General features: G+C 46.2%; 1 protein-coding gene across 3 annotated transcripts; it reads right to left on the bottom strand.

Annotated features, from left to right (window-relative positions):
* Nucleotides 1-5,830, bottom strand: LOC116365471 (B-cell receptor CD22-like). 3 transcript variants are annotated; one of them, XM_031818093.1, is made up of 8 exons: nucleotides 5,582-5,830; nucleotides 5,084-5,347; nucleotides 4,717-4,980; nucleotides 4,426-4,513; nucleotides 4,282-4,336; nucleotides 3,952-4,187; nucleotides 2,153-2,249; nucleotides 1-1,395 (listed from the first exon to the last, which is right to left on the bottom strand). In XM_031818093.1, exons 1-7 carry the CDS (start codon nucleotides 5,622-5,624, stop codon nucleotides 2,168-2,170), a joined length of 1,032 nt encoding a protein of 343 aa, XP_031673953.1. In that variant the 5' UTR covers nucleotides 5,625-5,830; the 3' UTR covers nucleotides 1-1,395; nucleotides 2,153-2,167. The 3 variants fall into 3 exon arrangements, with proteins under 3 accessions (XP_031673953.1, XP_031673952.1, XP_031673954.1); XM_031818092.1 differs by lacking the exon at nucleotides 1-1,395 and having other exon boundaries at nucleotides 2,078-2,249; XM_031818094.1 differs by lacking the exons at nucleotides 1-1,395; nucleotides 5,084-5,347 and having other exon boundaries at nucleotides 2,078-2,249.
* Between the last annotated feature and the right edge of the window lie 8,464 nt (nucleotides 5,831-14,294).

Below are 14,294 nucleotides of genomic sequence, written 5' to 3'. Positions count from 1 at the left end.
TGTCATATCAATTAGCATTTTTTGTATCATCTAACAATACCATATAAACTATTACAATATAATAGAACAGAATAACTATTGTTGTTAGACTTCATATATAGTCTCTGTCACTCCCTGATTTGTTTCACCTGTCCTTGTGCTTGTCTCCACCCTCCTCCAGGTGTCACTCTTCTTCCCCATTATCCCCTGTGTATTTATACCTGTGTTCTCTGTTTGTCTGTTGCCAGTTCGTCTTGTTTGTTAAGTCAAAAAGCGTTTTGTCTCGGCTCCTGCTTTTTCCCAGTCTCTTTTTCTCGCCTTTCTGGTTTTGACCCTTACCTGACCTGACCCTGAGCCTGCCTGACCTGAACCTGCCTGCCGTCCTGTACCCTTGCCCCACTACTCTGGATTATCGACCTCTGCCTGTCTTGACCTGACGTTTGCCTGCCCCTGTTGCTGTAGTAAACATTGTTACGTCAACACAGTCTGCATTTTGGTCTTACCTGAAACGCAATAGTCTCATATGTTTGATGATTCTTTCTGACAGATAACATATAACAAAATATAGTTATATAAACTATAACTGGACATCGAGGCTGCCTAATTCAGATATCTACATTTTTTGTCAAAAGTTCTTGTCGTTAGATTCTGAGTTTACTGTTACTTAAAAAAATATTTTTTAAAATACATATATACTTTTCTAAATATTTACAATGCCCCTTTCTTATTAATCGTAGTCTAAAAGTCAAAACTGACCCTAGATCAGCACTCGTACTCTGAGTGTGAATAGAGTAGTTCTGTGTGACTCGGTTGGTAGAGTGTGGCTCGGAGGTTCCATTCCTGTTGGGACTACCCATATGAAAGATTTATGCTCCCATGACTGTAATGAATGAGTGAATGACTTTGGATAAAAGTGTCTGCTAGATGGTATATATTATTGTAAACCAGTTAGTGTACGTGTTTACTTTTCTATTTATGTTGGTAACCAGTTTATAATAGCAATATACCACGGCTAAGGGCTGTATCCAGGGCTAAGGACCGATGTTTGTTTATGGAGATTGAATGACTGTGCGCTCGATTTTATACATATGTCAGCAACGGGTGTGGCTGAAATAGCCAAATCCACTCATTTGAAGGGGTGTCCACTTTCGTATATATAGAGTACAAGGTTTTTGTTAAACTTTTTGTTTTCAGGCATTCTTGGTTCTGGGTTTGTTGAGGTCAGGTCTTCTTGGTTTGTTGAGTTCAGGTCTTCTTGGTTCTGGGTTTGTTGTGTTCAGGTCTTCTTGGTTCTGGGTTTGTTGTGTTCAGGTCTTCTTGGTTCTGGGTTTGTTGTGTTCAGGTCTTCTTGGTTCTGGGTTTGTTGTGTTCAGGTCTTCTTGGTTCTTGGTTTGTTGAGTTCAGGTCTTCTTGGATCTGGGTTTGTTGTGTTCAGGTTTTCTTGGTTCTGAAGTTGTGGTGTTCAGGTCTTCTTGGTTCTGGGTTTGTTGTGTTCAGGTCTTCTTGGTTTGTTGAGTTCAGGTCTTCTGGGTTTGTTATGTTCAGGCGTTCTTGGTTCTGGGTTTGTTGAGGTCAGGTCTTCTTGGTTTGTTGAGTTCAGGTCTTCTTGGTTCTGGGTTTGTTGAGTTCAGGTCTTCTTGGTTCTGGGTTTGCTGTGTTCAGGTCTTCTTGGTTCTGGGTTTGTTGTGTTCATGTCTTCTTGGTTTGTTGAGTTCAGGTCTTCTTGGTTCTGGGTTTGTTGTGTTCAGGTCTTCTTGGTTCTGGGTTTGTTGTGTTCAGGTCTTCTTTGTTCTGGGTTTGTTGAGGTCAGGTCTTCTTGGTTTGTTGAGTTCAGGTCTTCTTGGTTCTGGGTATGTTGAGTTCAGGTCTTCTTTGTTCTGGGTTTGTTGAGGTCAGGTCTTCTTGGTTTGTTGAGTTCAGGTCTTCTTGGTTCTGGGTATGTTGAGTTCAGGTCTTCTTGGTTCTGGGTTTGGTGTGTTCATGTCTTCTTGGTTTGTTGAGTTCAGGTCTTCTTGGTTCTGGGTATGTTGAGTTCAGGTCTTCTTGGTTCTGGGTTTGTTGTGTTCAGGTCTTCTTGGTTCTTGGTTTGTTGTGTTCAGGTCTTCTTGGTTCTGGGTTTGTTGTGTTCAGGTCTTCTTGGTTCTTGGTTTGTTGAGTTCAGGTCTTCTTGGATCTGGGTTTGTTGTGTTCAGGACTTCTTGGTTCTGGGTTTGTTGATTCTACTGTAGATCTCAGAGGGGTCCTTCTCAGCTGTTTGTGCCGCCACGGGTCTAAAGAGAGAGAAACAGAAATTAAACAAAATCCGCATCACAACACAGGTCAAAAGGAGCGCACTAAATAGGGAACAGTGTGCCATTTGGAACGCAAAGAGAGAACACATTCTAAAAAATCATCATGACATCACTCCCTCACTATTGTCATAGTAATTGTCTTGAGATGTCCATTGTTGGGTTCATTGTTTAAGGATATAACATCAAATGTGGCCACTAGGGGTCAACTGTTTTGCTTATTGATGACATCTCCTACAATAAGCAGCAGCATATGAATGACCTTAATGCAGAATATGGTCACCCGGGTGACAGCAGTGAGCTTATTGCAGATCCTCATCCTGTTTCTGGTGTTGAGGCATGAATTACCTTAATGCAGAATATGCATTATTGATGGCATCATCATTGTCTACTCCTCCAATGAGCATATGGCCATAACTACATATGAGAACACTGAGGTTCGGACCAAGTAATTATTTTCTCATTTAAATATAATCACATTCTAATACAAATAATGTACATAATAAAGAAAATGAATTACGGATCAACGTCTAAATATTGCTCCCAGTGATGGTCAAAGCTCAGAACTCTTCTATTCTTGATCTGACTAATCGCGCCTCTTTGTCAACGAGTGTAATTATGAACAATGGTTTGATTGTTATGTTCTCCTGCGTCCCCTGGATTTGCCTCCCTGATTTTCAGCAGCACATTCACCATTTTCTCAGAAGGATAATAATTCCCCTTCTCGCGGCACAGGCCGAGGGCGACGTGAAACGCACTCCACCAGGCTGCAGGTTGCTCTGCTAACAGTGTGTTTGCCAGATGCCGGACAAAAGGCCATTTTTAAAACCATCCCACCGTGTCTAAAGACATCAACCAATCAAAACATCACTCTCAGAGAATGAGATCACAGCTGGTAAATAGTCTCTTATAGATACATACTGTATGTCAGTCAGTCAGGTTGGAGGATAGCTCCGGCAGACACTTCTATTGCAGTAACATTGAAGGGGTCTAGTTAGTGTTACTTAGCGTCTTACTTCATCCTTCTAGCTGGCTAACGTTAATCAGAGCAGACCTCAGCAGGAGAAACAAATCCGCTGCTAAGTCCTTTACAGAGAACAGGCTACTGAGACAGACAGTGATGTGGCGATCAGTGGAGAGGCTGAGGCAGGCTGCAATGCAGGCAGAAGTAGAGGAGACAGAGAGGAATGAAGCAGAGGGAGAGGTTTTTACAGTAGTTCCCAAACTTGGGGTCGGGGACACGTATGGGGTCCCCTGAGAAAGTCTGTACTAATCTAATCAAACAATTTAGGAACAGAAAAAAACATTACCACAGGACCTATCTTCCCTATAGTTCTACATTATAATACTATCAACATGCAAACAACACAGTTCTAAAATTGTCACAGGTTTTTGTGTCTTCTGTGATTAGTGTGTCAGTGTGAATCATTTCCCATATTTCCTCCCTTTCAGGTGTATAACATTACAACATTATAACTAATAGGCTATGTGATTGTAGATAGACTGAGGTGAAATAACCTACAGTAGCCAAGGTGATAATGCCTCCCCCTCCACCCCCAACCTTCCAGCAGCAGCATACTGGACACCCAGATTTGGTTGTAAACAATCCAACGTCTCCTTTAATACTGTGTGTTCACAATGTTATAGTATTGACCCTGTTTTTATAATGGCATAATATGCTCACTGGGTGGCAGCACCGGGGAGGTTGAATTTCACAGCAGCGTATTGGACATCTTCGTCTTGTATCTGTGGTTGAGGCAGCTGGACGGTGGAGTACAGAGGCACTTCCTGGTTTTTGGAGTGAGAGAAGTGGACGCTGGAGTAGTGAACATCATCCTGGTTGTCTGTGTCAGCTGTCTGTGCTGCAGTAGGGGTGAAGGCCATGCCTGAGATGTTGTCATACACTGGACTAGTGTCTCCCTGATGGAGAGAGAGGACAGACAACATGAGGAGTGGAGTGTCCCACTACGCATACACAGTCATCACAGTCATCTTCTGATTCCAACAGACTCACCTGTCCATCGTCTGCTGTGTCTCTTGTGTCAGAGGGGGAATTAGAGGCCTTCTTCCTGTTATATAAATGAATTAATGTATTCTTGAAACAAATTAAGTTAACAAAAAGTGTTAGAGTGAAATAATCTTTAAAATAATCACTCACCTGAACCACATGAAGCCAGAGAGACAGAGGATGAGAACCAGAACAACCACTATGATTCCTACAGCTGCAGTCAGAACTGTTTGTTTACCTAAATTAAAATATGGATGATATGAGCCCTGGCATATAATAAACTGAACATAAACATAGTCCAGGACAATAATACAATATTTGTTAACTGATCTAATCTCAACGATATATAATTATAAAACAAAGTACAATAGGCCAATGTATAACTATTAATAATAGCTTGAAATGTAATTTTGTATTGAAATATATAAGATGAAACTTCACCTGGTATAATGATCATCAGAGCTGTAGAGTTCCTAGATCCCCTTCCATTCCAGGCCTCACAGTGGTAATGTCCACTGTCCTTAGACTTGAAGTTACTTATGTTGTAGATCTGTCCACATCCATTTAGAAAAGTCTCGTTTTGAAAGTACCAGATGTATTTGTCCACAGGTGGGTTGGCATCACTGCTGCAGGTCAGAGTCACTGAACTGCCCTCCACTATTTCACCAGAGGGACTGACTGACACTGAAGTGTTCTTTGGGCCATCTGGTGGACAATATGTAACAACAGTGTATTAAATAGTGTTTTACTTGTTATTGAAATATACATTTAAATGTGATCCTCTGATTAAAAGATGAGGTGAACTTACACTGAACGTCCACAAACACAGAAGAAGAGTTGAGACGTCCATATTTATTCTGGGCCTCACAGTAATATTCTCCTCTGTCCTCAGAGCTGATGTTAGTGATGCTGTAACTCTGTCCTGATGCTTTTGGTGAGGTTACGTTCTTCTTGTACCAGGTGTATTTGTCCACAGGTGGGTTGGCATCACTGCTGCAGGTCAGAGTCACTGAACTGCCCTCCACTATTTCACCAGAGGGACTGACTGACACTGAGGTGTTCTTTGGGTTATCTAGTAAAGGAGAATTTGTCCGACGGATAGGACAGTAGTATATTTACAAATGATATGTCATGTCAAAAATAAATGATCTGTTAAGTCAGAGAACTATCTAAAACTCTAACTTACACAAAACGTTAATAAAATTAATAAATACACATTTGGAGATGTTGTACTTCAGGACTACTTCATTTAGTTATAATTGTTTTGCTACCTTCTCATTCAAACACAAAGCTGTACTTTACTCACACTTCACATCCATGTTGATGGTCCTAGACCTGTCTGTCCCCATCTCATTCTGGGACACACAGTAGTACTCTCCAGTGTCAGATGACTAGATTTGATTGAAGACAAGCTGTGGTCCTGTCATACTCTGATAGTCACCTCCATTCTTCTTGCACCACCAGGTGTAACTCTGGACAGGTGGGTTGGCATCACTGCTGCAGGTCAGAGTCACTGAACTGCCCTCCACTATTTCACCAGAGGGACTGACTGACACTGTGGTTTTTGCCATGCGGTAGCAGAGAGAACAGTCTATGACTGGGGTAGCTGGAGTCTTTGACAATTCTTAGGGCCTTCCTCTGACACCGCCTGGTATACAGGTCCTGGATGGCAGGAAGCTTGGCGCCAGTGATGTACTGGGCCGTACGCACTACCCATCAGAGGATGCACATGCTACCTCAATATCATATTTGAACTATACTGTAAAAATGACTAACCAAAATATATATTTTAGAGGGTGATGGTGCTTGATGCTGCTGTGAACCATCACAACAATATCTTTGTTGATGAAGTGGCTTCAACCTGGCCAAAACTCTGCGCCGTGGGCGGAATCTCATCGACCAACGGGTGGCCGCCCAAGTGCCTGGACAACGTGGGGGAAACTTCTCCATGTGCGCAGCTATCTCTGAAGAGGGTGTGGTAGGACGTAAGCCATGACTTGGATCCTACATCGCTGCACACCTCATTGTGTTTCTCATTGAAATTGAGCAGGCCTGTCAAGGTGAAGTGGTGAACTATTTCATTTTACGGGATAATGTCAGGTTCCATTAAGCAGACGTGGTTGAGGCATGGTTTCGGGACAATCCCTGATTCGTGACCCTATACCTGCCCCCATACTCTCCTTTCCTCAACCATGTTGAAATTGGAATTTTTCAGCATGGAGGTGGAAGGTGTATGATCACCATTCCCATGAGCATGCTACCCTCCTCCTGGTCATGGATGAAGCATGCGACGACATCAATGCAGACCAATTTGAACAAGGACATTCACTGTGATGTGGATGTATGTATATTAAAAATGATGTATGTTAAAAAGCAGCTTTTCTGTGTTGGAATGGTGTTGGTGTACCTCAACAACAGAATGCTGAGTGTGTTAATAAAAATACAAATATTCACACAAGTAGACCGCTGATTGGCCAACTAAACATAAACCCCAAACAAAACCTCAGGGGAGCATCTTCCCTCCCCGTCACCCTACAAAATACCTTTCCTTATCTCCCCGTCCCTAATCTATCCCCTTACAAATCTAAATGACACCCAGCCCTAAAGCTCCCTTCCACCTCTCCCGAGCAGCATGCTGCCCCCACTTCCTCTCCTCCCTCTTCATCCTCCCCCTCAAATCTCCTTCCACCCTCCTCACTATCCCTTCCACCCCCCAATCTCTCCCTGTCTTCACCATGTTCTGCCTGGCTTCCCACAGCCCCCGTTTAAAGAGACTCATGAGAAGCCAGAGCAGAAACCTGTCCCTATCCGTCCCTCTCGCTCTCCCTACACCTCTCTCTAACCTGGCCCACGTCAATATAAAATCCCCCCTTACCAAACCTAACAACACCCGTGCCCTAGCCCATACTACTCCGGCAAAGGCACAGTCCCAAAAGACATGGCGCACAGTCTCCTCCCTGCCACAAGAGGATCTTGGACAGGTGGGGGATTGCACCAAACTATACCTGTACATGATGGAACGTACCGGCAAGCACTTATGGAGGCTCAACCAATTCAGGTCCTTGAGCCTGTTGTCCAGACCCCGCGCCTGCACTCCCTCCCAGACCACTTCCGAGATGCCCACTACAGGCGCCGGACTCCCTGCCTTTCTGACCTCCTCGTACAGGTGCCTGTGATCTAAACCTAATCGGGCAACTTCAACCTCAGGGTGCGCACGCAGCCACTTGGCCGCATGACCAAAGTGCCACGGCAGCTGTTCCGCCCGAGGACCCGTGTTAGACCACACCATTACGCTTCTCGCCTGATACGAGAAGAACACCCGCAGGAGGTAACCGGACGGGTGTATCACTGGATGAGCAAGCTCCGTTAACAAGAAAGAAACAAAAATTGTGTCCAGCTTGAGGGGGAAATGTGGTACCCCCCTACCTCCCTCCCCGATGGGACAGATCATGCGTGCCCTGGCAACCCACTCGCACCTGCCACTCCACATGAACTGAAACACAAGCCTCACTAGAGGCCTCCTCAGACAAGCCGGCAATGGGTAGATGTACGCCAAATACAAAAGAGACGGCAACACATCCACCTTTAGGACCAGGACTTTGCCCATAAAAGACAAATACCTAGCCTTCCACATTGCTAGCTTCCTCTGTACCACTGCGATACGCATGTTCCAGTTTAGCGTCGCTGAGCCGGAGGTCTCAAAATGGACCACAAGAATCCTCAGGGCCCCCTCACAGAGAGAGAACCCCCCCGGGCACATCCGTTCTACCGCGCCATCTTCCGAAAAACTTGACGGAAGACTTTGCATGGTTCAGAACCGCTCCCGACGCTCGGGTGAAATCCCCAAAGATGGCAAGGGACCTTGTCAGGCACGAGTCCTTGCACAGCAGCAAGGAAGTGTCGTTGGCGTACTGCGTCATCTTAACACGCAGCCCACCACTTCCAGGGATCAACAAGCCTTCCACCCCTGTGTCTGCCCTAATGGCAGCCCCCAGAGGCTCCATGTACAGAACGAAGAGGAGAGCCGAGAGTGGGCACCCCTGCCTGACCCCAGACGAGAGGTCAAAAACATCACCCAAGTGACTATTTACACTAACTCGGCACCCCGCTCCGACATTTAATGTACGAATCCATCCTATGAACTTCTCCCCAAATCCTAATCGACCTAACACTCTGAATAAAAAGGATCTATTCACGCGATCAAAGGCTTTCGCCTGATCTAGCGCTGCTACCATTAAAGGCAGTCCTCTATCTTCAACCCAAGCGATGGAGTCCCTGATTTAACTGTAGGTTCCATCTAATAGAGCGGCCCTCTACCCCGCACGTCTGATCCTCATAGACGACGTAGGGAAGGGCTGTGCGCAACCGATCTGCTAAAACCTTTGCAAGTAGCTTGTAATCTACACACAGCATGGTCAACGGCCGCCAGTTGCCAAGGTCTGTTACTTCCCCCTTCTTATATAAAAGTGACAGCACACCAACAGCCATTGATCCCCCCGGGACCCGCGTCTCAAGGATGGCCTTCAAGACTTCGAGGACCACTGGTCCAAGTATACCCCAAAACTTGAGATAAAACTCAGCCGGCAGCCCATCCATTCCAGGCACCTTCCCTTTTCCCATCCTCCTAAGAGCGCTAGTGAAATCTGGGCCTCCATCACTTCTCTAATGTCCTCCGGCAACCGCCTGGACAAGTGTTCTAAAAACACATTTCCCTGCTCTACATCTATATCCCTTTCCTTAAATAAACCTTGGAAATGATCAGTTGTCACCCTGACCATATCCTCTGGTTCTCTAACTATACTACCATTTTCTTCCCTAACGCCATGCATTACCTTCCTACTCTGTCTGGCCCTAACCGACTTAAAGAACATAGCAGAACAAGTCTCATTGTGTTCTAGAAAGCCACTATGCGCACGCTCCAGGAAAGCTCGAGCCTTCCGCTCCTGCAACTCCCTGAGCTGCGCCTTTAGGGTTGCGGATCTCTCCCAGTCAAACGACCCGCCGAGGTTGCCTGCCTCGTACTCGAGTTCAATTAACCTTTGGATACGATCCACCTCCCTCCTCTCCTCCCTTTTTTTCCTCTTGCAATACCCTATTATAAAAGCCCTAATCCTCACCTTAACTAATTCCCACCACTCTAACACCCCCTCGCACATGGACCGGAGGCCTTCAAGCCTCCAAAAGAAACCATAAAACCCGTCAACAAAAGCCTGCTCCTCCAGCACATCCCGATCTAACTTCCAGTACCCCCTACCAAAGAGGCAGACTGGCGACCCCACCTGCAGGAGCACCCCGTCGTGATCCGAAAAGAAAACAGGCAACAGCCGCCCAGACAACTTACCCAAACACCTGGGTACAAAAATATAGTCGAGCCTCCGCTCAACCCCCCTGGAGTTGCGCCATGTAGGACCGGCCATTTTCCGAGTAGTGTGCAGACCACCATCAACCAGACCATGGCAAGCCATTAGCCCGGTAATGGCGCCTGCACTGCTATCCCCCCCTATTCCTAAATCTGTATTAAAATCCCCCCCTATCACTAATTTCCTATTTGTGACACACAGGGGCGTCAGACAGTCCACCATCTCCCTCCTGTCTGCCACGACCTGTGGCCCAAACACCACTACTAATCTAAATTTACAATCCCTTATCGTGACATCCACCCCTATAACCCTCCCCTGCATTACCACAAAAGAATCCTCCACTTTTACCTCCCTGTGCCCACACAAAATCCCTACCCCCGATGAGTGCACCCCCCCAATACCCCAAACCGACTCCCCCTTGTCCCACTCCCTCTTAAACCTACTAACATCCCCTCCATCCCTCAGGTGAACCTCCTGTAAAAAAAACAAAAATCAAACCCCACACCTTCCAAATAATTAAAAACCGCCCTCCTCTTCACAAAATCCCTTAAACCCCTTAAAATTAGACCCCATGAAAGAATAAAATAAAAACATGTAATACACTCAAATTCTAAACCCAGACAGAAAAAAAAACAGGAGACTCACCCGATGCTCCCCTGCTCCATATCTACCGGTGAAAACACCATCCGTACTCCCGACATCCCCCCCTCTTCCTCCATCTCACCAACCCAGGATGCAGGAATAGTGTTTGGCTCCGGGGTGCCCTGCACCCTGGGTCTACCCCCACACTCCTCCCCCTCCCCAGTGCTGCAGCTGGTTTGGAAAAAACTCCCCAAACAAAAAACTCCCCACCTCCTCCTGTACCCAGTCCTGAGTCTTGTTAGGTATGCCCCCACCCAACAGAAGTTGAAGGCCTGGGGAAACCAGCAGCAACCCAGAGGTTTCTCCCACCCCCATCACTCTCTTGACCATCCCCTCCCTCTCACTGTCGGCCAATCGCACCCTCCTCTTCATTCTCTTCTTTGGTGATGGCGGCAGTGGAGAGAGACCCCCCTTCCCCCCCTCCAGCTCCTCCACCATACCTCTCATCTCTTCCACCAGGGCACTTTCCCCCCACTCCACTTGCTCTTCCACTGTCTCCTTCTCCACCACTCGTCCCTCGCTTTCTTCTCTCTCATGCTCCTCCCTTCCGTTTCCTTCTCTCTTCCATCCGCCTCTTATTGCTCCTCCTCCTTCCTTGCGGCCTTCCCCTCTGGACCTGTACTCTGGTCATGAGGCGTGCTTCCTTCCCCTCCTCTTCCTCCCCCATCCCCCGCTCCTGCTTCCCCCCCCCCAGCCGCAGACGCGTATGACCTCTGACGAGCCGGGCACCCCCACCACAGGTGTGCTGACGATCCACACCCGTGGCACGCCTTAGGCTTGTCACAATCCCTCGCCTCGTGTTCCTCAGATCCACAAAATCTGCATTTCCTTGTGCTGCACGAGGCGAATGTGTGGCCGTAGGCCATACAGCGCCTGCAAAATGGGGGCTGACGTGCATAAAACAACGTCCCCCTGTCAGCCCCTAGGGAGAACATAGCAGGAGGATGGAGGTAGCCACCATGTCCCTTTGGGTCCTCCCTGAGGAGGGCCTGGAAGCCTCTCCTCCCATTCCAAAACCCAAGGGAGTCTTTGAGGTGCCTTGCTGAGGAGACGTTATCCATGTATCTCCCCAGAAAGGCCCTCACCTCTTCGTCCTTAACGTATGGGTTGTAAATGTTGACAGTTACAACCCTAAAGTTGTTCTTCGCCAGGCTTGTTATTTCATAGTGGCTCATCGGCCTCTCACCTCCCACTGCTCTTGCCCTTCTCAGGATATCATCGTGTTTCTCCTCTGTATATAGTGCCACGTCGTATGCTCCCTCCAACGAGTTGCCTTGGAAACAAAACACGTCCTTCACCGTCAGCTTTAGAATCCCCATCAATATTATCCTTCCAAAAGTTTCCCGTCCTAAAGGCTCCAACTCCTTTTCCTTCCATGCAAACCGAATCGTGTTGGCCAGCCCAATCCCAGGGACCGACCGTGTTGATGGATTTAGCACCATCTCCGCAAGGAGAATGGCGCTCGTTCTCTTCTCTTCCAAAACAATGAAAAAAGAAAAACCAAAGTGACTATCTTGTGTCAACTAACACAGAGACAGGAACAATCACCCACAAACACACAGTGAAACCCAGGCTACCTAAATATGGTTCCCAATCAGAGACAACGAGAATCACCTGACTCTGATTGAGAACCGCCTCAGGCAGCCATAGACTATGCTAGACAACCCTACTCAACCACAATCCCAATACCTACTAAAACCCCAATACAAAAACACACCACAAAATAAACCCATTTCACACCCTGGCCTGACCAAATAATTAAAGAAAACACAAAATACTAAGACCAAGGCGTGACAGTTTCTTGTTAAAAGGCAGAATAACACTAAAGGGAGTAAGCAAAAGGCAGTATGTGTAATCCTGGGAATGAGTGTACTAATTGGTATAATTCTATAATGGCCTATAGTGATCTGTACTTAATCCTATAATGGCCCGCAGTAATATTCTAGTCCGATAATGGCATGTAGGAATCTTATAATTGCCTACAGTAATCTGTACTTGTTATCTTTTGGAAATTATGTATACAGTTGAAATCGGAAGTTTACATACACTTTAGCCAAATACATTTAAGCCATTTTGCCAACACTCTGGAAGTATGCTTGGGGTCATTGTCCATTTGGAAGACCGATTTGCGAACAAGCTTTAACTTCCTGACCTTCCTGTCTTGCGATGTTGCTTCAATATATACACATAATTTTCCTCCTCATGAAGCCATCTATTTTGTGAAATGTATCAGTCCCTCCAGAAGCAAAGCATCCCCACAACACGGACGACACAACAGTGGTAGGCTTGATTACCAACAACGACGAGACGGCCTACAGGGAGGACGTGAGGGCCCTCGGAGTGGGGTGTCAGGAAAATAACCTCACACTCAACGTCAACAAAACTAAGGAGATGATTGTGGACTTCAGGAAACAGCAGAGGGAACACCCCCCCCCCCCCCCATCCACATCGATGGAACAGTAGTGCAGAGGGTAGCAAGTTTTAAGTTCCTCGGCATACACATCAGACAAACTGAATTGGTCCACTCACACAGACAGCATCGTGAGGAAGGCGCAGCAGCGCCTATTCAACCTCAGGAGGCTGAAGAAATTCGGCTTGTCACCAAAAGCACTCACAAACTTCTACAGATGCACAATCGAGAGCATCCTGGCGGGCTGTATCACCGCCTGGTATGGCAACTGCACCGCCCTCAACCGTAAGGCTCTCCAGAGGGTAGTGAGGTCTGCACAACGCATCACCGGGGGCAAACTACCTGCCCTCCAGGACACCTACACCACCCGATGCTACAGGAAGGCCATAAAGATCATCAAGGACATCAACCACCCGAGCCACTGCCTGTTCACCCCGCTGTCATCCAGAAGGCGAGGTCAGTACAGGTGCATCAAAGCTGGGACCGAGAGACTGAAAAACAGCTTCTATCTCAAGGCCATCAGACTGTTAAACAGCCACCACTAACATTGAGTGGCTACTGCCAACACACTGTCAATGACACTGACTCTACTCCAGCCACTTTAATAATGGGAATTGATGGGAAATGATGTAAATATATCACTAGCCACTTTAAACAATGCTACCTTATATAATGTTACTTACCCTACATTATTCATCTCATATGCATACGTAGATACTGTACTCTATATCATCGACTGCATCCTTATGTAATACATGTATCACTAGCCACTTTAACTATGCCACTTGGTTTACATACTCATCTCATATGTATATACTGTACTCGATATCATCTACTGTATCTTGCCTATGCTGCTCTGTACCATCACTCATTCATATATCCTTATGTACATATTCTTTATCCCCTTACACTGTGTATAAGACAGTAGTTTTTTGGGGGGAATTGTTAGTTAGATTACTTGTTCGTTATTACTGCATTGTCGAAACTAGAAGCACAAGCATTTCGCTACACTCGCATTAACATCTGCTAACCATGTGTATGTGACAAATAAAATTTGATTTGATTTGATTTTTCCTCCAAACATAACGATGGTCATTATGGCCAAACAGTTCTATTTTTGTTTCATCAGACCAGAGGACATTTCTCAAAAAAGTACAATCTTTGTCCCCATGTGCAGTTGGAAACTGTAGTCTGGCTTTTTTATGGCGGTTTTGGAGCAGTGGCATCTTCCTTGCTGAATGGCCTTTCAGGTTATGTTGATATAGGACTCGTTTTACTGTGGATATCGATACGTTTGTACCTTTTTCCTCCAGCATCTTCACAAGGTCTTTTGCTTTTGTTCTGGGATTAATTTGCACTTTTTGCACCAAAACACGTTCATCTCTAGGAGGCAGAACGCGTCTCCTTCCTGAGCGGTATGAAGGCTGCGTGGTCCCATGGTGTTTCTACTTGCGTACTATTGTTTGTACAGATGAACGTGGTACCTTCAGGTGTTTGGAAATTGCTCCCAAGAATGAACCAGACTTGTGGAGGTCTACAATTTTTTTCTGAGGTCTTGGCTGATTTAATTTGATTTTTCCATGATGTCAAGCAAAGAGGGAGTTTGA

The sequence above is a fragment of the Oncorhynchus kisutch genome, unplaced genomic scaffold, assembly GCF_002021735.2.
Source record: "Oncorhynchus kisutch isolate 150728-3 unplaced genomic scaffold, Okis_V2 scaffold1251, whole genome shotgun sequence".
In the NCBI taxonomy this organism is placed as follows: Eukaryota; Metazoa; Chordata; class Actinopteri; order Salmoniformes; family Salmonidae; genus Oncorhynchus; species Oncorhynchus kisutch.
This window is presented reverse-complemented; position numbering and strand designations above follow the sequence as displayed.